Source organism: Poecilia mexicana, unplaced genomic scaffold (genome assembly GCF_051168715.1).
Source record: "Poecilia mexicana isolate PSO_F unplaced genomic scaffold, ASM5116871v1 scaffold_13, whole genome shotgun sequence".
In the NCBI taxonomy this organism is placed as follows: domain Eukaryota; kingdom Metazoa; phylum Chordata; class Actinopteri; order Cyprinodontiformes; family Poeciliidae; genus Poecilia; species Poecilia mexicana.
In genome coordinates, this window is record NW_028263382.1 from 16,952,690 (window position 1) to 16,977,452 (window position 24,763).

Here is a 24,763-nt window from a genome sequence, read left to right on the forward strand (position 1 = left end):
TCTGTTCTGTAGTTGGCTATTGACCTCATGTTGCATCAGTACTGAAGGGACAAGGCAGCAACATTAGCAGCAACATAATCATCAACAAGTACTAAGAAACAAACAGAAATTGCTCTGGCCTTATGGCACAGAGAACTAGAAAGAGTAGCAGCACGTTTTGTTTGTAATGTTCCTCTCTTTCTCTCTCTGTTCTTATTCCTTTCAGTCTCTCTTGTTTGCTCTTGAAAAGCACTCAGTGCAAATCTCCATTCACCTAGACTCTTCAATAGCTCTCCCTCTCGTTCTTCTTAGTGTGTCATTTGCACTGACCCAGATACAAGAATTGAATCTGGTCAACGGCATGTACACTGAATAAAAAAAAAAAATCACTTTTACTAAATGGACATATAATAAAACTGCAGATGCAAGCTCACTGAGCTACAAGGATGCTTGACGTGCCGCATGTCTCCAGGACAGCAAAGACGTTCAGAAGTAGCAAAGTTTTTAGCATAACTACACAAACTTTAACCCACCCTTCGCCCTCCTCTCTCTCTCTTTCTTTCTCCCTCTCCTTGGCTTTGCGGTATTTGTGAAGGAGCCCGATCAGGATCACGGCGGCCCGGATGCCGGCTTTCTTGTTGTGGTACCGCCCTCTGCTCTGAGACATGCCGGACGCTTCTGCTGGTTCCAAGAGGGGTTCGGGCGACAGCTGGTCCAAGGTCAGGCCGGCTCCAGGGGTCCGGAGCCGCGGGACCTGCTTGGCTTTGTGGGGTTCCAGGGTGAGCGGTGGATGGATATCACAGTCTACATGGAGACAGCTGTGACTGTCCTCTGCCAAAGCACAAACCTGTTTGAATTCTGGCCTCTACAGACAGCTGTAGTCCAGAAGTTACTGAAGCTGAGGTCCCTTTTCTTTTGGCAGGCTGTCAGGTCTAATTAAATCCCACTTGCTCTTATTTGTCTGATTAAAGAGGGTTAGTTGTAGTCCCAAAGGTCCAATGAGGCACAGTTGGACTCCAGCTCAAGGTGAACTCCTATCTGCATTTTCCGCCTCTGCGGTGAATCTGTTCATCACTGCTCCACAACATATCCCGTTCCCTGATGAGAGGATGAAGAGTTGCAGGCTCGCTGACGCTCTCACTGTACAACAGCATCTCTCTCTGTCTGCCTACCTCTGCCTTCCCACCTCTCCCTCCTTCTCCTAACATGTTCCGCTTCTTCTCCCTCTTTGTCTGCTGCCTCCCCGCTCCCTCCTTCCCGTCATCCAGGCTCCTCCCTGCTAAATCTCATAGGCTGGAGACGGAGAAGGTTCCTCCTCGTGCTCCTCCTCTGCACTCCTCAATGCCTCCTTCTGCTCCTCCCTGTCCTTGTTCTGACTTGGTTAATAATTTTACATCAATCTCTCTGACCTTGTTCTATACACACTTTATTTTGTGTTTTTCAAAAGCCTGCGTGTCCCCATCTATCTGAGACTCTCCACCCGTACACAATCTTACAAACATCCCGTAGTTTAAAATCTGAATCCAAAAAGGTTCATCTGCCACGCAGTCGTTGCTAAGCACAATGGAAATTTTTAAAAGAACAATGCTGAGCAATCTATTTTAAATGCTACCGTGCTGCAAAATGAAGAAATGGCTCCCCCGTGTTTTTGCTCCTTCAGTTCCTCTTTATTATTACTTTTTTCATGTTTGCCAAATTTTCCTTCCATAAAATATCCATTCCCCGCAACCAGCCTGAGGTAGTTTCCTTTTCAGTCATTTCACTTCAGTAAACAAAGCGAACGCAGTCATCTTCCGAGAATATATTGATCTTAAGTGTTCTTTCTCCGTCTGCGGCCACCTGTTCTTACTCTTCTCCCAGCAAACCAACTGACTAATTATGGATGAGGGAGTGAATGGCCGACTGTCTGCATTAATGTTATTTTGCAAATATCGCCTTCACACCTTCCTTTTTCTGGTGGTGTTGTATTTATTGTTTTGGATCTGTGGCTGTTTCATTAAAGGAGCATTTGGGCACTCAGTGATGTACAAAAACGTCGTCGTTTTCAACAACAAGCCTCTGTGTATTTTATTGGAATGATGCATGATAAGCAAACTCATAGCGATGTATAATTCTGAAGTATAATACAAATTATGAAGTGGAAGGAATATGAGACATGCTTTTTCTTTTTTTTTTTAAGAAAATTTCAGAATGTGTGGGATTCATTTGTATTCCTCTTTGCTCAATTCACTTCAAACATCACCTAATCAGTAATTAAATGCACTGTTTATTTTTTATTCCATTTTGTAATTGCATTTATGTATTTATTTATTGTCTTACACAAAAAAATTTCAATGCAATACTTAGTTCCTTAAGTTCAAGGGATTCTAGTCCAGTGTTATATTTTGGAGGGAGGCTAAAATAATAAAAGGAAGGAGAGCTTGATTGCTTGATGGCTACAAGTTCAATAATAATTAAACCTTTCCTGTTGCTTGAGTATGAATGCACAAAAGAGAATATGTGGAGATAAAACACTGGCAGTCAGTAGTGGCTTGAATGCATCAGATTTGAATTATTCTTAAAAGCTTTGAACAGAGCGTCAGATGATTCAGTTTTTAGTGTAAAACAAACTGAGCTAGAATTTAGATCAAAGCTCTACAGCAAGATTACATTAAAGATGTTCATCAGAGTCCAAATATATCATGACTTGTAAAGAACAAAGAATGTAAATAGCGTTTAAAAAGTTTTAAATTAATTTCTACATGAGTTTGTTTGATGTATTCAAAATTACCACCAGTTGTAAAGGCTGTCATGGTATCACGTTAATTTAATTCTATGAGTGCTACCCACATGTGCTATACTGCTGGAGCAGGGCAGCATATAAATGCTGAAAAGATGATCATAAATTAAATATGTTCAAATATAACAGTCTATTTATTAAAACACTCAGCTAGAAAGGTTATCAGTTGGTCTTAAAATGTAGATATGTGCCAGGTAATACGCAGATTTCACACTCAAAGGCACATAAATTCATCCCTCATTAAACAGATTTGCCATTAGTGTTTTCTGTATCAATTTTTCTCAAATCTCTAATGAGTCTATGTTGAAAAGGCTTTCTCTGCATCCCTGGACTAAAAATGTTCAACTAAATAAAAACAGTTTCGAAAGGTAGAAGTGAGAATGTGTTTCATCAGAGGTCACTTTGAAGCATTGACAATACTTTTTCAGACACTCAAGGACACGGACATAAAACTATATAAACAAAATGACGGGCTGGCACAGCAAAATTACTCTGTGATTCATACTTCACATCTGGTACAGCTTGTCTGGGTGAAAGTGCATGGCCGTAATAATAAAAAGGTGAACGTTGTTGGTGAGCTGAAAATGGAGTGTCACACACTCTTTGTGCAAAGGATGAAAAATGGATCAATCAGCACGAGAAACAAAGAACAGATGAGTAGACGAGAAGCTTCATTAGCTGCCTAAAAGCAGCTGGGGAGTAGATTAAGCTGAGAAAATGGCAGCAATAACAGCAGCTATAAAATGAAAGCCATTCCTTTGCTTTTTCTTTTAATTTTTTTTTTTCACTGTGTATTACAAGCTCCATGGTAACCAGAAAGCTGCCAGAGGATATCAGAATGACTCCTATGGATGCATCCTGTTCACATACAGGGGAGAAAAGCCTAGATACAAAGATTAAAATCATCATTTCTGAAATGTGCTTTAAAGATCAGATAGGTGGGATTTCCAACACACCACCATCTCTTAAAGTCACCTGAGGATTTTCCCAAACCCCGAGTGATGCAAAACAAACAAGTTCACAGCTCAACCGGACTGTCGATAGTCCTAAGGGGACAGAGCATGTAAACATGTATGTACATGTGCGAACAAAAACACTCAGCAAGTCCACCAGGGTACAATTATGCATCATTAAGGGGGTACATGTACAACACCTGTATCTAACTACTTCGAAAACATACAGACGGTATGTTCAACCTTACTGCATGAACTGTTCATAAATACTGAATGGAGTTAACACTGCAGACATAGAGAGCATATGATGAAACACATCCTAGTTTATCTGCTTTGTCCATCAGAGTCCACATAGTTTCTTGTATGTTAAGCTGTGAAATCTGAAGAAAAAGTATTTTCCGAAAAACATAATGATGGATTTTTAAAAAAATCAATATTATTCAGCTATGTTTTTTTTTGTTTTTTTTACCTTTATTCAGCTAAAGAGAGTTTTTTTTTCTAATATAGAGTAGTCAGGAGTAGTCAGCAGCTTACCTGCTGACAGCAGAAGGCACCTTTTGACACCCAAAATTGTTCATTTCCCCAAATCTTGCAATTATGAACGGTTTGTGTCAGTGAACATTTTCTTTATTCAGTGTTTTCAAAGGAGTGTTACCAAAAAATATAACTACTACTTGAAAAATAAACTGCATTTGGATTTAGCATCTCTGTGCTTGGCTTCACCACTACTCTGTCTGCCCTAGGGTTGTCAAAACAATCCATACGTTGATCTACTCCACACTAAGAAATGTTTTTAAAATATTAATTTGTGTAAAAACTGATGACTTAAAAATGATCCAACTGTCTCCTGCAGGTGGCAGAAGAACTAGTACAACACCACTGCAGACACACACACGGTAAGGCCTTCCCCTCACCAGTAGCTTTTGCCTGAATAATGAAAACAGTGAGCTGGTTGGAGAGCTGTTGATGGACACATTTGTAAAGACTAGATCCCTGTTTCCAGTGCTGGAGAGCCTGGTTTCAAACAACTTGCTTAAATCTGAATCCAAGGTTTGCACTTCGCCATGGATACTAACATTTTTAGTTAGGGCAATGTGGCTTGCTGTTAGCCAATGAAGTCAATCTTGTTTCTCATCTGCTACTCTTTAGTTTTGTTCTATTTAGGATAAAAACGATATTGATGTTACTGATTATGTTTTTAAAAAGAAATAAAAGCTTTTATTTTTCTGCAATATCAACATATTGATGGGATATAAACGTGTCACATGTTGAACAGAATGCAGGCCAACACAGCCTTCAGAATGAATAATAATGCAGAAGTGAGTTTAGCAAGACAGCAAAGTCACCTTGCAGTGAGAACTGCTCGCTCTAGCCATTAGCCTCAGACCAGTCAGGACAAATCTATCAACTACCAATTTCTTTTTCCAGACTGCAGATAAAAAAACGACTTCTCATGGCATCTCTAGCCCTTAAATGTTTCTGAAATGTACTTCCACAGATGTTGTGAGCTGTCTAATATTTTTTATGGACTACAAAATAAAACTTTAGTTGGTGTTCTCTAATTTCTTGCCACTTTTCATCTTCAAGCAAAGTTTTTTTTTTAAATTTCAGAAATGTATATACATGAAAAAAGCCATAAGGTGCTTTACTCTTATGTATTTTTATCATTAACTCTCAATTTATGGATACAGATTGCCACAGTTATGCTGTTCTCCTGATGTACTCAGATTTCCAAGCTGGGAATCAAAAGATTTATCATTCTCCTCAAACTCAAAACCTGACAAGACAACCAGATTTATAAAATGTGCCAACATTTGCTGTAATCAACTATTCATTAGCACTTCTAGTTCTAATAAAACATTACCACGGATATGAGCTGGACTCCTGGTACACAGCAATGATGGTAAATGAAAACTAAGAGCCCAGCTATTCTTGTATGAAACTGACCAGAACATCTCACTTATCATTGACTTATCATTGGCAGTTATAATAATATCAAAATGTTGTGTAGCAAAACAAGCAAAGTAGTATGTGCTGTGACCTGAAAACGTTGGATCGATGTTGTCTTTAGATCATGATAGCTTGGAAGGTACATACATGTCAATAAGTCTGATGCATTTAGAGACAAGGTCATTTAAGACTTTGAAGGTGAGTGGCAAGATTTACAATCAATACAGGCTAACTGGAAGTAAGTGCAGGATGTTCTGGAGAGAAGGACATGGAGACAAAGTGTTCACGCAAAGACAACTAAGTAAATGAGCTAATGACATGTGCAGCACAATGATAGAGGATCAGTGCTTCTGTCTCACATGCTTGTATCAGTTTCGCCCTTCGGGTCTTTGTAACAGCACCAGTTTTATACATAATGCTCTTGTCTCTCTTTGTCACTATATGATGGCTCCCCCATTTTCACTCCTGGTGGTGTAATTTTCCATTTCCTTCTCTTGTGCCTCCTTCTTTCTATTCCCTGTTCCTCTTATCAACAGCATCACATTGCTAAAAACCCCCAAAACATATTACAATACAATCATTGGCAAAATCTAACAACCATTCTGTAGGGAATAAACAGCCCAGAGGTCTTGTCTCTCCATTTGAAATGTGGGTATAGTCATGACTAATAAATATGTTTAAATGCAGACTATGCAGTCATCAGGCTCTGATGGTAAGTAATCAAAATGTGATCATCATAGCTGAATGTGTTATCACAAATAATGTTTTATTTAGCTCATTAGTAATCTGTAGCTGATTGCCTGGATCACTTTATTCGGTCTCTCATGCACACTCTCTGCCTTTTAGTACCATCTTGTATCTCGCTCACTCTTTATCACTGTGCTCTGTGTTCTCTCCTGCTCCATATAATAGCAGCTAGTCCAAGCTGCGATTCGGTACCGGAACCAGAATACACTTCCCCAAAAAGGAGGACAACCAATGCTAAAACAAACTCGAGGTAAAAGTTTCTTAAAACGATTTACGAGGTCGCTGAGATAGAACAATGGTTCATAAAACAGGTTGAGTGATGTATATAACCCGAAAGTTCCCATTAATGTTCCCCTCAAATAAGATATACTACTTGAGCGTGTGTGTGAGGTGAGGTTAATGGTATCCTCTTGTAGCTCCCCATTCAGCTAAAATTAGCAGCGCAAGTGTTCAGAGAGATCTCATTATAAATTGTACATCGCTGAAATGAAACAGAAGGGGTAGGTTCAACAGACCCGCATTAAATAATTACTGTGAGGATGTTTAAATTATCAGTTGGTATAACAGTGTTTTCTTGCTTGCCATTTAAACTCGTGCAATGAAAAACAATTTGATCTTAACACGAGGGCATGAAGATGATGCACTGGAACATCAAGTCTTAACCGAGATGGAGTCACAAATATAAGTCAGAGTATAACTTTTGTTGCATTCTGAATGGTACATGTATGTTGTGATCAAGGGTTTGAAATTCACAATGTTCTAAGTCAAGATGAGATGTGTTACCTTGGTGTAACGTCATGTCATTTTTTTCCATACTCAAGAATTAATTGACCACCTGGAAAGGAAATGTCAATGTCCTATTAGTGCCCCCCAGTTGGTCGGGTAGCTGCTGTACTGGCTTTCTCGTTTTTATTGAGAAAATAAAACGGCTGGTCTTTAAAAATGTTGTCTGATATTAAAAAGAAAAAAAAGTTTGGGAACTGTTACTCTGGGAAACCTATTTGGTATTAGGGCTGGACATAATGGATGTAAAACATATCACAATATAAGCATTTCATATCAGTCAATACTGATAATTATTGATTAGTTTTTTATTATTATTTTAAACGTCTGTTGTTTTTTATTTTAAGTGGCTATGAGGCACGGTGGTGAAACCTGCAAATGTTGCTTTGCATGTTATTCAATAGGTTGTTGCTAGGCAACCAAAGAGTGAGTGAGTGAGTTAGTTGATGCTACATGCCTTGTTTAGCTGCCTGTTTCCTCTGCCTACATCTCCCAGAATGCTGTTCGGTTCTGGACTGGAGTTCAGTGAAATTGAATGTTCAATCAAATGTATCATCTGTTGATATTGACCACATGTCTATGGTGATGCATATTGTTATTGATTTATTGTCCAGCCCTAATTGGTGGATATATAAAATATCTTGTGAGATGTATGAAATTTGTATCTGTGTGTCTTCAGCTGCAACTGTCTAGATTATGGCAAGTCCTCCCTTTTAGTTTCAAATGCTGAATATATTGAGACAAGTGAATCTTTATCAATGTGGTGAGATTCAGTAATACTTAGATTATTGCTGTGACATCTGTCCCATAATTGCATTGATTTTCTGGCAATGCTGAATATGTGGATTACAAATCCTGCACGAGAGCTGGGTGCAATCATGCAATGGATGTTTTTGACATGTCAGAAAAGAATTGTGGCAACTTCGGGGTTAAAAATCACAACATAAAAATTGTGCACGTTTTTGTAGTCATTGCCTGTAGTGACTTAATGCACACTGGCAATAGCAATCTTGCCATTGCCAGTGTGCTACGTCATTATTATTATCATGATGACCTAGAGTGATCTTTTTATGTATATACCACTCTATTTTTTAAACTGTGCTACTAAATATGTTAATCTGCATGCACCATATCCTCTTTACTTTTTATTGATTGCATAAGAAAACGTAAATAACGTTCATCCGTTAAATATCTACTGCTCAAATAGAAATCAAGGGTTGGTGTGGCTGTTTGGCAAATAAAGCAAAAATGCTCATCATAAACCATATTTGCTGTCAAGCTTCTGCCCACTCACATCTCTCAGTGACACGCTGAGTACAGTGGGTTGTTGCCTTGATGAGAATGATTGTTTTAACACTGTTGGGTGTATGTAAAGTGTCTCTCTCATCCTGAGGAGATGGTATGGCAGGAAGCAGAAAATAACCTGATGAGTAAACATGATTCGAGAGAAACAATGCAATGATCCTGATTGGTTTTACTGCATTAATCTATTGTTTTTATACTGAAATTGTATTGGAAATGTGCTAAGCTAGATTGCTATCGACAACAAAAAGTGTTGCTGACATTGTAATAAGTCAGTCTCAATCCTTGTACTTTCTTTTTTCAAATGTAGAGAACACATTGTATTCCATGAAGACAGTTCAAAAATATTTAGTTTACTAAATATAACATTATACTATACTATTATAGGAGACAAAACTATTTTGAGCTTTGTTTCCTAAAATGGCTTTGGATTTTTCCACACCTCTTAGTTAAACCGTATTTTTATTATGCACTCTACATGTAAAACAAAAGGAGACATAAAGACTTATGTGTCGCGATTAAGTCTTTCTCTGGCCAGCACTCCCCTCTCTCCACATTCCACTTAAGCTTTTCCTTTCGTCTTGTTTCGCCTCTAATAAAATTAGAGTCACTCTGGGTGGCGGTCCTGCTTGTCTGCCAGCTGTAGCCACTCATGCAAACTACCAATTTCCTCAGCAGGCAACATAAAATGAATCATCAACAGAGTGATAAAAACATTTTCCCAGACCTGCTTGACAGTTTTTTTTTTTTTTTAGTTTTTTTTTTTTTTAATGCTGCAACTTCATGAATCACAGTGGTTCCATATCAGCATCAGAACAGTATAAACAAACTGTAGAAAGCAATGGATTATTGCTTTAAGTTTACAACAGGATGGTGCCTGTTGTTCCCAGACAAGGGAACAGAATGAGTTATTACTCCCCACACCATGTCCAGGAAGAGCGATTGCTCCTATACAAGTTATCTGCACATAGAACAGCTTGGCCACACACACACACACCCCAATATAGACAACCTTGTCACTAAATATTGCATCATATATCATACCAAGTGACATGGGAAGCTCAACAGTGAATAGTGCACACAGGTAAATGTGGCAGCAAACAATTATCAATCCATTCTAAACTGGGGGGTGTCAAACACAAAGAACACAATCAGCAACCTCAAACTCAATCGGGAAGTTACCTACTATGGGTGACATCAAAAGGATATTTAAACACAGCTACTTAGTGCAATACTTGTCAAATCAGTGTGTCTGCCTGTGGCATAAAAAAATGTAACCCAATTAGAAATGGCCTTAATTATCAAACCTACTTAAGTGGAATCAATAGTGGTAAAATTACCATGCATGTGTGAGAATGGCTGTTCTCTGGGTGGATGTCCTTTAAAAACACATTGGGTCACTGAGGTGACTTTATTTTGAGATTAATTTTCTTAAATCATCATCGTTTGCACAAAATAGTTCTTCATTAACAAAACCAAAATAGTCTGAACGATCTAAATTTTAGCAAGAAGAAAACACTATTTTTACTATCTGCCGTCAAAAAGAAGTTTTAGAAAGTGAGCATTTTATAACGTGGGTGAAATTTAAATCTGCTATAACATCTTGGCACAACCAAACATTTAAATAAAGTGCATAAAAAAAAACACGACACTTTAAGCTTTCCCTATCCAGGTCAGTAAGGGTTACAAAAATTGTTTTTTATTTTTTAATTGCTGAGATAATAACTGAGAGAAAATGTATTTACTTTTTTTAATGTTCCCCAAGTTTACAATTTGCAAAATTTGTTTATGTCAGGCACACAAAACCTATTTTCCGGTATAATAACTAAACATTCCCATACAGTTCATACTACTAATATGTGATATTTTGAACATATGAATGTAGTAATTGGCCTTCTAGTATGACCCATGCAAAAAGCTCTTCACAAGAATAAACATGAATGTCATATTTAAACACTTTGAACTGTCTTGTTGCTAAAAATGTGCTATATAAAAAAAATTACCTTACCTTAAATGTCTGCATCTCTAGCTGTGTTTGATTAAAGCATACCATGACTGACATTTTTATAACCAATCAAAAATGCTAAATGTTTAAACTCTATAAAAAGTAAACAATATATATTAAACAAAGTTATTTTAGTTGTGGCAAACTAAACTTCCAGAATGACATTTTTTTACAGATGCTTTTACTTTCTGGCTATACTGTATGCTAAGATCACAGCAGACAAGGATCAGAGACCTAAATTAAAAGAGAAAAGGTTAGAAGCAGCTTGAAGCAGCGGGTGCAATGTGTTTGTTCTTCCAACAGAGTGGAGCTGAAGAAGAGTTAGGATTTTAGTAAAAAAAAAAAAAAAAACTGTCAAGAAGATGGGGTTTAAAAAAAAAAAAAAAAAAAACTGTCAAGAAGATGGTGTTTTAAAAAAAAAAAAAAAAAAAAAAACTTTTAAGGTTGATCTGATCGCAAAGGAAGAACTCCAGTTTAAACAGAGCACAGGGTGTGGAGGGCTGATCCTCTGGTTTTATGATATCAATAATTCAGTTTTTAATTTCACGGTTATTTTCAATCTAATACACAGCGACACAGCTCTATTTTTTGGCAAAGTTTTACAGTTAAAACTTTTAATGTCGACAAACACATATTGCTACTGGGAAAGGTTGAAAACTGTTACATTTTATTTGATCCTGCTTGAAGGAAGCGGATTAAAGTTTGTTTGTTTTTTTTCTGAATGAAATGCCTTTTTTTTCTTCATTTGATTAGAATAAATAATAAATGCCAAGCATGTGGACAAGCAGGATTAAGTTACACAACGGCCCTCCATCATATCCTCACAAAGCTGTTCATGGGCATGGGAAGAGGGGTCTGGTGTCCCTCCCAGCAGCAAACGCGAGACGGGGAGTCTACGACCCGGACCGGTCACTTTGCACGTCGAATTTAGATAATTGACTTCTTAAAACCACTCAGGTCTTCTGCCTGTCTGCCCCTCATTGTTTCTCTTTTCCTCTCTGTATTATTTCGCCAACTGTTTCCTCTGCTTTATGCTTCTTATCTTCCTTTGTCCTTTTATCTCGCTGTCACACGTCTCGCTGGACATTGGTAATACTCTGGCACAATTTCAGGGCACATGCAGGATGAACCTGCTAACAGCCCCGTGTGAATGACTCACAGCCCGCTCTCCAATATGACATTATTAGGAGCTGCCGTCTTTCTGTGGGTGACTTTTTCTACAAATGAAACGTGCCTCTTTCATTCTTTACCCTCACTCCACTGAAATTTACTTTAGCTTTCATTATCCTAAATACAATGTCGCCTGACAAATAACACTGGCAGCATGTATCTCGGTGACTGTGCATGAAGCCCACACACCCGGGGGCCTTGCTGAGTCGACCGAGTAAGAAACCATGTGTTTGCAAAGAGGCGACAGATGGAGAAGGAGGAGAAAGAGTGAGAAGGAGGAGAGGGATAGAATGTGTGACGGTCAATAAACACACACGCACACAGGGCTAACCTTTAAGAGCGACGGATAGAATATGAGATCATTAAAACTCAGCTGTAATCAGAAATCTGTGCCTCAGAGGTCTAGACCTGGAACAAATTGGCTCAAAGCTGAATGCACAGGGGCAATCACTCTTTCTGGCAAAAATAAACAACTTATTTTTTAGCTCCTTTTTATAGCCGTTACTCTTCAATTACTGGGGGAACCAAGTTTAGCATGAAGTATGGTGGTTACTCACACAGCAGAAGAGAAAGACGGACTGATAGAAGGCTTCAGGTTCAACTCGACAAGATGGAAATGGGCTGGACTCAGCATTCAACGCTACACACTGTGGCAAACAGCATTTTGGTTTTAACATTGGGGTTCAAAAAGCCCCAAAGATCATTCAAGATTCTCAAAAAGCCAGTCAAGCCTAGAGACCCCCTGTCCAAAATCTGTCCTCAGTAGGCATGTGAACTTTAAGGAAACTATTTCTTGAGTTTTTCACCTAATGTTAGCAGTGTTGGCCGACAGCTCATTGCACAGAGACCTCTAATGTTGGAACCCTATTTGTCTTTTATTGTCCTTATTAATAGATAGATCATTCACATGAACTGTAGAAACCTGCCGTTTACACACTCTTTTAAATCTTCCTGTTTTCTGAAAACACCATACTACACCATGCTGTAGCTCACCAAAACTGAGAGATTTCTAATCCAGGGCGAGAACTTAGATGGGGCTTTAATAAGATCACTGATAACCAACCACAGTTACGACTACATCTAGAAAATGTACGGTGAGCGAAATCAAAGCGATTCTCAGTTTGACCTCCCTGACTGCTGAGCCTTCAATTGGAAAAAGGTCGATCTCTTTCCAGACACTGGACACTGATTTGCAATGACAACAACAATCTTCAGTGTGGAACTGGTTACTAAGCAAACAAAATTCAAAGTTAGTTATTTTTAGTAGCAGTCAAGTCTTTCAAAACAAAGTCGGAGGCAACACTAAAGGAAGGATCTATTTAAAATGAAATAATTTTTTAATGAGGTTTGGTTGTTGCTCAGGGATGCTTCTACATTTAGGCAGGGAATGAGATTTCTGCAGACAACAAGCGGACAGAATGTAGTTTGCTCAAATTAAAGATGAAAGTCTACAGTTTTCAGGGTATGAACACAGGCCTAACCTTTAAGAGCGACGGATACACAGAAGTTTACAGTTGGTAATGCGATCACTCCATCTACTAATATAAAATGTTCAAGCAAGCTTAAAACTTCAACCTTGCACTGTTAGTTTGAAAAAATATCGAAACCTTGATTAACATTGCTCCAAATATAGAACATGACCAAAGGAAGGGAAGCAACATAGCTGCTAATTATTGCTCTTTGGAGAAATCATGATAGGTTAAAACTGCAGACCGGAAATTGGCAACAAAACTCTGACCGGCTCCACTTTATCTTATCTTCTAACATGCACACATAAAAAAGCTGCCGGAACGTACTCAATAGTCGTTGAGTGCTTCCTGCATAGCTTAGCTCTTTGCCCACTTCGGTTTGAAGCACAGGGACGCAGGTGCTTTGACCACAAAGCCAACAAGAGCAGGCTCCAAATGTGGTAGCAGCTAATTTTGCCAAGTAGATGCTGATGATGACCACTTGATCAAATTCTTTTAAAGCTGCTGCTTTTAAAAGAAAAAGAAGCAGCAGGACAGCTAACAAGATCACGAAAGGGGCTAATAGAGAGTAATAGCTGATCAAAACAGTATGAGGTTTTAGTTCAACGCATTTTGACAGATCCTTAAAGGACTATCAAGGAACAGACTGTGGTATTTTAAAAACAATGTGGGTTTTTTTTTTGTGTGTGTGTTGGTTTATCAATAAAGACAAATTGTAGCTAATCTAATCTCAAACCTCCACTTCCCAGCAGATTCTACTGGAATCAAAGAAACCCAAAGATGCCTCTTGATATTTAGAGTAATAACTGTAAAAGCTCTTATCTTGTGACTATTGGTATGATCGCAGCTGTGCTGCTTCGTTGGGACAAAGATTGCAGCGAAGGTAATTAGTCTAAAATTGTTGTGTTACTTTAATTTAGGCTTGGCTATCCCAAGGGCCATGACTCATTAATATTTGCTAAACCTAAAGTGGATGACTGTCATTTGTACCATGACAACAATTTATTTCATTTCCTCTACTTGAACACACCTGTGGAGAAAGGACTTAGGGAATACTTGTAAAGCTCTTCATCCAACACTGCTCTATACTAGCGGTGCCATTAGATTGCCAGTATGTCAAATCCTTCAGTGCAGCATCATTTTGTCAAAACATTTGTATTCACATGTATTTCATTAATTGGGAATCTCTATAGCTTTGAGTAAAAATAGCTGCTAGTACGCTGTGGGACCCTAAATCACCAACATAGGTATTATACAGGATGGACATTAACCTCAGCAATCTGCAACCGTGAGCAGATGACGAGGTTGCCATGAATGGATGAGTGAGTGAGTGAGTGAGTGAGTGAGTGAGTGAGTGAGTGAGTGAGTGAGTGAGTGAGTGAGTGAGTGAGTGAGTGAGTGAGTGAGTGAGTGAGTGAGTGAGTGAGTGAGTGAGTGAGTGAGTGAGTGAGTGGGTGGGTGGATGGATGGATGGATGGACAGAATACAGACACCTTTAAACCAATAACACAAACAGTTATTTTCTATGTCACATTATCAGTCTCAAAACATTACTGAAGGTCATAAAGTTGTTGGTTTGCAGGTTTGTTTGGGATCATTGCTCAGGTTATGACTTGGTGTGATGTAAGCTTCAGCTGTCAGACAGATGCCCTTATATTTGACTCTAGAATACTCATGATTTCAGTGACTGCTAGGTGTCTGTATTCTCTTGCTGCTAAAAGTCCAAATCATCACTACTTGCACAGGCTGTTTTAAGCCCCTCATTCGTAAAGGCCCCAAATTTGGGGGCAATAAGGGGTGGGTAGGTAGGTAGGTATCCATCCATCCATCTATCCATCCATCCATCCATCCATTTTCTGTACACTCTTGTCCCAAGTGGGGTTGAGGGGTGCTAGTGACTATCTCCAGCGAACGTTTTGGGCGTGAGGCGGGATACACCCTGGACAGGTCGCCAGTCTGTCTCAGGGTAAGTTCCAAGAGACTCTCAGGAGCAAAAGGTTTTAAATGTTTTCTACTTGTGAAAACATTTTCTTAAAAATCTTTTTAAAAATTCACTTTATAGCTCTTCCCAAAGTTAGTGTGCCGCAACAATTTCCTGTCTAAAGTCTGTTACACTGTGCAATATCAAAGTCAAACTGAACTTGAACAGATCACTCTGTGTGTGTTTGATATTCCAAAGACTTGATATAAACTCCTGTTACACTGTGCAATGGAAGATGGCACTTTCTACATTACCTCCTGCAGAAGCTGACCAACGGTTTTCCTTCTAAGTAGTTTATTCTAAGCTTTAATAATGACTGCAGTATGGCCTTGTTTGCAAATTACTTTGGATAAAAACCTCTATCGTGAACATAACCTACATGATTTTCTCAGAACTGTGTGCTAAAGACTTCTGCTCAGCATGTCACAGCACAAGCAATAAATAAAATCCTTTAACTGAAGCTATAGGTGTGGAAATTGATTTATGTTCAGCTTAGACTGGCTCTCTGCCCCCATAACATTGGTAATAGCTTGATGACAAAATCATTCATATTGTGCTTGACAGCCCAGACACCTATTACAAACTGCTGCTCTGTCACCAGATCGTCCAGCGCTGCCTGCTGGATGACACATCAGCTGGACTAGCGGTGTCTGGTCCCAAGAGGGGCTGTGACACAGACGACCCTGCCGCACTTTGCACATAAGAAACGATCTCTCCAATAAACACTACTCCAAGGGTCGTTTTTGAAAGCTCTCATTACAACCTCTAGCACATATTCAGAAATAATTGACCCCTGCACTTTGGCTTTACGACAAATACCTGCAAGTCTGCAGAGGTTTTGTAGCTCAGCAAACCTGGAGAAAAAGGAAAAAGGAGCTTTTACATCTAGTTAAAGCTGGAACTATCAATACTGTTACCCATGAAATTTGGTTGACTGATGAGTTTCAACTATACCGTTTTAGCCTCAAAACCTAACCAGTTTTAAGGGGGGAAAAAAACAATTCAAAGAAGTCAGCTTCTCGAGATACTCTAATAATGTCCTGAGACAATGTTCTCCTAGTCAAAGCAAAGACAAAGCTTTTTGGCAAGTCAATGGACCCAAGTTATCACTGTGAATGATGTCGTAATCAGGTTGTAAATCCTGAATTCACTATCTAGAAGCTGTGGAAAGAGAAATGTGGCTAAGGAGGACATGTGAAGGGTAACTGACTACCATAAATCGCAGCAAACCTTCTCAGCTATACTCCTTTAATACTCAACACCCTCAGTGTCCTTTGGTGGCTTTCAGAACTAGCAGAAAGCTCTAAATCAGCGTATATGAGCCAAAGAGGCTCATACTGCCAGTGTTCTGCTTTATATTGAACCATTTTGATTTTTCTACTGGAGCAGCATCAGTATTCTTTGTCTGTATGGTCTCAGCGGTAAAGAAACAGCTCCACTGGACAAATGTCGATGTTTATTCTCTTGTTTATTGCCTGTTAGAAGTTGAAAATTTCACACTAAGTGGCCAAATCTCTTTTCAAATGTATTTATATTTGGAGAAAAACACAACCGAGTCCAAGGCCAATTGGACCCTAAATATGCAGCCATCTGTCCCTACGTGCCAAATTACTGACTTAATGTAAGACAGTCAATGCAAGCAGTGTTGAATAGCACCAGCCAGCACCTTGTAAAAATTAGAGAATGGGTTAATGGAGCGAGTGTACTGTTGGGAGGATGGAGACGATGTGTCTGTGCATCCATTCATTTTGGAGAGCACTCATTCTTCCAGCCTGACAGGAGCTGGAGCCAATCCCAGCATGCATCTGGGAGAGGTATAACACAGCATGCACAGGTCGTCAACCTGACACAGGGCACAAAGAGGGTGTCTTTTGCAGATAATTAGAAAGTGTTAGGGCCACTTGGCAGTTCTAAATTACACCTTGTTTGCCTCGGGTCAGGAGAATGACAACATGCCCTCCGAGTTGATTAAACGCCAAATGGAACTTAGTTCTCCTGACTTTGGGATTGAAGACCAAGAAACATGCAGTCATCCTTAATAAATCAAAGCCTTTGTATGTCAGTAAAGAATCTACATTTAACAAAAGTATAACTCCATGGCCTCTTGATGGACAGACAGACAGATATTGTGACTGCAGCTCAAACAATAACAATAAAATTAAATAATTGCACTTAAAATTGGATGAAATAAAAATGATTCACCTCCTGTGGCCGTGGTTCTCCAGTTGTGGTAATCAGAAATCAGCCAGACTCTTTGAACGAGAGGCTTCTAGCTTCACTGGTAGAAAATCCCACAGAATCTCAGCAGCACCGGTCACAGACACTCTCCAAAGCTAACTCTTCAACTAGCTGTCATCTTCCGGCCAGCATTGAGTGTGGTATCCAAGTCTGAGACAATACTTATATACTCCTTTGTGACGTTGTTGGTTACCTCTACTCCGTGTGCAAAATTGAAAATGTTTGCGCTTCTCCACCGAGTTGTCTTGGATGTGTATTGTGTTCTGTCAAAATGACAGATGGCCTTCAGATTTTTCCGTCACAATTTAAGAAAAAAAAAAAAATCGCTCAAAGATGGAATATATACGGTTAACGCAACCTCTGATTTTATATAATTTCCATTTATACCTTTGCTTTGCTAAGCTAAATTATCCCTCGTAAGCATTTTTTGCAAGTCTTCCTCTACGGTTTTACGTGTTAACTGATAGAACAGATCATGACTGCCACCTACTGTTAAGCAGCGTGCTTAAATACGTGATTTAATGTTTTTTGTCACATTTTTTTTGCCAAGACAAAGGTGGGATGGGATCTACCTTTTGATTCCGAATATCAGGTTGACAATACCTAGTCCAAATCAAAGCATAACCATGTGTTAGGATGGCCAAGTAAACAACAAAACCTAAATCAAGCTGAGATTCTGGAAAGACGTGAATCTTGTTCTTCTATGCTCTTTATTCATTTTGAAGTTTAAGCTATGTTACAAAGAAAAACTGGCAATAAAATAAATAAATCCCCTGAACATTAATATTTCATTTTTTTTCTGACAGCTTGCTAAGCCCAGGTGTGCAGTCATCGTGCTTGGTAAGCTGACCCAGACCTTAAAATATTAACACACACACACACAAAACAAGGATGGCCAAGAATAAATTCCAAAGGCATTAAGAAAAATGGTAACAGTAACAGCAGGTATCAAGCAACTAGAATCCAAATTTATAAAATATTAAAAAGCAGAATAATAAGTGATAGAGTAAAACTTTAGGAATAAATGCCGCTAACGAGTCAAAAAAAAGAGTGCAAAAAGCTGGAGGAGAAATATGAGTAGTGGATTGTGAGGATGAATGGGAGATGTATCTTCCTTTGTGAGCGCTGATTACAGTGTCGGATCACAGTCCTTTGTTAATCACAAAGCACGCGGTCCTTCACTAGCTCTCCACTGCGACAGAAATGTCATCAGACAATTATTTTTCATACACTCAGGCCAATTTGCAACGTAATTGTCTAGCTCCACTAGTGAGGTGTCAGTTAATTCATTTTGGAGATTATTTTGTGTTGCATTTAAAGAGAAAGTTTGCTGAAGGAACAGGTAATAGATTTCTGACCGATAAAAGAATGCACACTGACAAATGAAGCTTTTCAGAACTCACTCTCTTTCTGTTTGTGTTGTAGTTCCATCTTTTTTTTCCATCCTCTGTTCAATCCGGGGCCATTATGGCATGAGTTGCAACAGAGGATATAATCAATTTCCTGTTTTCTCAGTTCATTAAACTGACTGATGCAGACAGACAGTTGGTTACTGAAAAGCTGCACAGGGATACTCCCTTGTAAGCAGGTCCTTAAACACAAATCCTAATGCACAGAATTTGGCTTTAAAAAGACTAGAAAGAAGCCACAGGCGGGGAGAGATGAGGACTGTTTCACAACAAAGGAGTAAAGCGTCGTCTTTACGTCTTCAGCATCATATTTTGAAGATATTCCAAACACAGTGCTGGACCCCACCTCGGACAACAGATTGCACAGGTTTGCTGTAAGATCATTCAAAATGGGCCTTCACAAAACTAAAAATAGAATCTAATAAATAAACCTAAAGTAAATGCTGAGACCTGAATAGGCCCACAGCCTGATGATGGTAGGGTTTCTAAGAACACTTTGCATTAAAGGTGCTTAACCTGCAAAAGTATTGTTGATTTCTGTGAATGTATAAAATCAGTTATGCCAGTTTGTATAGTTGTATTTTTTAGAATGCTATAGGTTCCTCAGTTCAACTACATAATGGTCCAATAGTCAAATAAGAAGCAGCTGCAGCTAGGGGCTGCAGCTGACAGGCTGCACACCCCCAGCTTCACAGCGAAATTAACCAACTCATTTCCCTGCACTCCTGCTGACTGCAAAGTAAAATCAGATGGCACTCACTCAAAAATCACTAGAAAAAGTTAATTCAAGGGTCAGTCTCTTCATAAAAACAAGGTTTCATTGTGTGTAATCAGCCAGAAACCAGCAGAGCTCCTGCTAACTGAAATTGGAGACCTGCGGTATATTTCCATGGTAACTCCAAGGAAGGTGTTTTTGAAGTTCCTGCTGGGATTTCTTTATAAACCCTGAAATGTCTGTAACAGTTTTTATACATATAATTGAAACAATCATGCACACATTCCTAGCTAAAAGGAATTTAGAGAGACCAATTAACCTAATGGTCATTATTTTTGGACTGTGGGAGAAAGCCAAAGTACCTGGAGAGAACCCATGCATAAAAACAGTGAGGCTGCAGACTTAGATTTGAATCTAGGAGCTTCTTTCTGCAAGGCAACAGTGCTACCAACTAATGCTTTAATCTAAACCAACACCACACAGCTCCAGCTTTACATTTATGGTTGTCATTCCAGAGGATGATCCTTCGCCCTGATCTCCAGCCCTTTGCAGCTCATAAAAGGTTTTCTTTTATAGTACACAGCCCCACCCATCTTGTTATTAACTCCCACCAGCTTCATTGCCCCTGGTAAAGAAAGGCATCCCTACTGCATGATGCTGCCACCACTGTGTCATGGTAAGGTTGTGTTCAGGGTGACAAACGTATCATTTTGCATGTAGCCTGAACACTTCCCTCCTGTTTACTGTGTTCCCTACATGACCAGAGGCAAACTGCTAACAGGACCTCTTATGGCTTTCTCAATCATGAATTTTCTTAGAGCCACTCTTCAATAGCAGCCTGATTTTTGTGGTCCAAAAGTTGTCCAGCGAAACATTTTCCTACCTGAGCTCTGCATTTCTGCAGCTCCTCCAGAATTACCATAGGCCTCTTGACTACCACTCTGATTAATGCTCTTCTAATGGCCTAAAATTCATCTTACAATGTATAATTTCATTTTACAGGGGGGTAAATTGCAAAGATCTATCAACTCGAGCCCTAGTGCAAAGGGCCAAACAGCGAAGGACGAGCTCTGGCTGGCTGCAGGTTGCTCCAATGCAGATAAATCATTTCCTCTGTGAGCAAATTGGGTTTAGGCTGCGCTCTGTCGGATCGAGACGGGGCTTTGTTCCTCGACTCTGATGTACGTGCAAAATAGATGCATCACTGAGATGGAAAAGTGTGGGTAAGCACATAAAACCCAAGCCTAAACAGGATCCCCAAATGTAGTTTTGTTATTGGACAGAGGATTTAATAACCAGGATAGGAAGGTAATCTGTCAGCAAAGGGAAAATAATAGGATTGAGAAGTTTAAAATCACAGGATGGTTGTGGCCATCAGCTGTTAACCATCTGTCAAGAGCTTTGGAGGTTTGATGATGACCTCACGGGTCACAGAGAAGACACTGACACACACACGCACACACACACACACAGAATCTAATGCGCCCGCTTTAAGCCATCGAGGGTCACAGTTCAGAACGGAGACGACAGAAAGAAAGACAATCTTTCACAGCCCCCTTCTGTCCCTTCCTGCAGTGTTCCTCTGACCCCTTTCTCATTAGTCTCAACAGAGGTGACATCTAGTTTTACATAGACGTTTCTTTATTTTGTTTCTTTTTGTGAGGCTCTTTCTTATTCTTTGCAGACACAAATAGTATCATTGTTTGGTTTGGTAGACAGCACATGACAAAAAATACAAGTGCTGAGAAGAAAGATTTTTTTTCCCCTCTCTAAGTAGGATAGAAGTTTCTCTGTTGTCTTCCATGCCTTTTCTCAAACCACACTAAGCAAACCGCTGCCCGCTCGCTCCTCCCTTTTAAATTTTCCATCATCATTCACGTTGGTCTCGAAAGCTGAAGAGACAGACCGTAATTTGCAGTTAGTTATTGTCAAGTGTTTCTGAGTACAAATCTGCTGCAGAAGCAATCAAGAAGCTCGCCTTCAAACCTCCTCCGAAGATGGTTTCCAAATGCAACACTTCCTGTTAGTGTTGGCAAGGAGACAGTCAGAGGCTGACAACATGGAGAAGTGAAGAAAGACAGATCGAAATCTGTCTCCAAACATGCATTAATAATTGGGCTTACGTAACTACATTACTGCTTGCAAACAAAAATCTATTGCGGGAGTACCTGAATTCCTCTGTTTGGAGGAATATATTGTTTAGATCATAAATCCAGCGCTTATGTGTTTCACAGAGCTGCCCATGTGCGGGAGAAGTAGCCCTCAGGTCAGCTTGTGAGTCAGCAGAATTTCTCTGCGTCTTTTTTCCTCAAAGAAAGTCAGCGAAGGCAGCAGTTATGAAGAAATTCACAGAGCTAGGATAGGTACATCCTCTGATCTTCTCACCTCCTACATCCCCCCCCCATCAAATGGAGAACCTGGACGTGGGAGGGAATGGTGCACAAGTGTTTGCGTGTATGCAGAAGCAGGAGTGGGTTGGTGTGCTTGCTGTTTACTCGTCTTGCCTCTCATGGAGCCCTCTCCCTCTGAATAGGTGAGGATCGGTTTTATGAGCCCTTAACAGCCAGCACTCAGGCCAGATGGTGTGCTTATCAGCTACTCTGTGTGTCTAAGTGTGTGTCTGACTGCGTGTGTTTGTGTGTGGTGTCAGGGAAATGGCAAGAAGTAAATATTTGTCAAAAGCTAAGAGGCATCTGGTCGTCGGGGGGGGCATTTTAGAGTAACAAGACTTGCTTTAATCAAGCAGAGTCCTTGCAGATGCACTGCTGGACATCAATTTTCGAGGCGCAGAGGGAGAAGAGTCTGAATGTTTTAGTTTATTTCTCTTGGTCATAGACTAACAGAAACACTGGATCATTATTAAAAGTCAATCTGCAGGCTTATCTGGACTTTCCCTTTAACTTATAAGTAGGGAGAACTCAGTCTGATCTGTTGGACTCCAGATCAAATTATTTTTTTCAAATAAATTTCTTCAGATTTCCTGAAATCTGCTGTTGGTCTGCTTTTTGATCATGTCTGCTGAGCTCCCAGAGAGCCTTACATCTGCCTATTACCCAGCCTATTTTCATCTTTAATGGCTACCACATGGCTTTGTTGATCTGATTCATATGATTAGTCACAATGGCATTCACAAACAACGACTGAATTGGCTGCTGCAGTTCCCATCATGTGACCTGCTCTTTGCCTGTGCTGAAATATACAGAGAAAGCTGTGTGTGTTGGGCAAAGTGTTGAGTTTAAGGAAAAATAATTATTGATAATAAGCATTTGCCACATAATTAATATTATTAATGAGTCATATGCTCAGAACAAAAAGTAAAAAATGCTGACCTGAGCCTAGCGTGTTGATCTAGGTTTAAATCCCAACTGCTTTCTGCATGTGTTGCCTGTGCATAAATGGGTCCTCTAAGGGCTCCTACATCTTTCCCTCAGTCCAAAACCATGCATGTTACAGACTTTGACAGCTCCAACATTGCTCCTAGGTGTGCCTGAGCATAAATGTTGGTTATAAAGTTTATTATAGGGACAGAGACGGTATCATCAGAGTGTCTTGTAACTCCAAGTTAACAGCTTTGCCTTTGTTACAATGCTGAAACTTATGTCCATCTAAAGCAGAGCACTACATAAAGTTAGTCATGTAAGTACCACTATTTCTTTTTGAAAAGTCAGTTTCTGAAGTTTTTTTTAATCTTCTTTTGTCTAAGGGCTCATGTGACCTTTTAATCAAATTTCATTAAAGGTATAACTACCAATCTCAGCTCCCTCCAGCAAATCCAGACAGGATCAGACCAACATTATTGTATTGCTTTACTCTCACTGCTCTCGTAATTTGATTTCCCCATCCAGCCAGCAGCCATTTTGCCCGCTGTAGCCAGTTTAGACAATGATGTGGCTAAAACTTCCTGGTGTTTGTGTTGGTGCCATGATAAGTGCTCTTCTGTTTACAAGATACACTTCTGATGCTATCTCATGCTGCTTTTGGTAAAACATCAAACAAACATGGCGCGGTGGAGATTGAAGCACATAATATGGAGCCAACAACGACCCCTTCAAGCTGGCCTCAAGATGGTTGTAAATAAAGAAAAACTAAAAATAAAAGCCGGAACTACTAATAGTTCACTGACTTGAATCGGATTTCACCTTTATCTGAGCATGGCTTCTCATCTTTGCTTGGTCATCACCAAGGATTGTTTTGTAATTGTATAGGTTAAGACCAAAAATGGACATTTGTATGATGCACGTTTCGTTTTTTTTCTCCTGCGTCACCCAAACACGCATGCATTCTGTAACCACAAGGGCCGCAAGTCAGATTCTCCTTCCGCTTGTTATGTTTGGATGCACTGGCAATGAAATGTGGCCACGAGGTGAGACAACCAGTCACCATGGTAATGAACCATGCTGGACCGTCCCTAAGGTGATCATCAGCTCTTGCTACCATAGCAACAGCCGTGGCTCCCTGTAGTTTGCCGTACTAGGGTTTGGCAGGGAAAACACAGAGATCTTGTTTCATAGGGGCAACTTATCGGTCTGTGAACTTGCTGGGGTAAATGTCCATCAACCACATCAAGGATGTTGAAGTTTTTCTTTTGTTTGTTTGTATTTCAGTTGTGTAGAATAAATTTTACAAATTTACACAAGAGGGAATGTTATATATATATATATATATATATATATATATATATATATATATATATATATATATATATATATATATATATATATATATAAGTCCAGCTGTCACTTTGTTTTGTTATTTATTTTTAGATTAGCATACAAAATTTATATGTTTTTTATAAAACTGTATTTTTCTCTCTTCAGTATCTGTTACTCATATTCTCCATACATTTCTCCACATTTATTAACAACTGGCTGCTTGTTAACAGGTGGGACTGCTCCTCCTGCTCTTGTATGCTGTTTCAGCAGTTGTGACCATGGAGAAATTGCGCCCTCTAGTGGCTTTTTTGTCTCATTGGACTTGCTTTTATTGAAGAGCACTGATTTTTTTGGTTACTGTCCCGCCATCAGTCAAAGCAAAACAAACACATGCACTTTACCCCCTCTTGTGGTCACAGCAAAGAGAAGTGAGACAAAATATTTAAATGTAAAAAAAAAAAATCTCACTTCTGGACTTGTTGAGACATGCGAGAAAATAAACTGAGAAGTATGTTAACATGAAAGACATTTACTGACGACTAACAAGGCGTTTTGCTTGAATACGGTCTTGGAATTAGACAATATTTCAGCTGGAAGCAACTTATCCTACAATTTGAAAGGTCACTTTTTG

At 39.4% G+C, this 24,763-nt stretch overlaps 1 protein-coding gene across 3 annotated transcripts in view; it reads right to left on the reverse strand.

Annotated features, from left to right (window-relative positions):
• rap1gap2a (RAP1 GTPase activating protein 2a) overlaps positions 1 to 24,763 on the reverse strand; it is a 77,546-nt gene that overhangs the window by 42,588 nt on the left and 10,195 nt on the right. Inside the window, exon 1 of one of the 3 annotated variants that reach the window (XM_088011776.1) lies at positions 513 to 1,204. The exons of the other annotated variants lie outside the window; for them this stretch is intronic. Coding sequence (XP_087867902.1) covers positions 513 to 646 — 134 coding nt within the window. The 5' untranslated portion in view covers positions 647 to 1,204. Of the gene's footprint in view, positions 1 to 512; positions 1,205 to 24,763 lie in introns of those variants that run through there. 3 annotated transcript variants of the gene reach the window in all.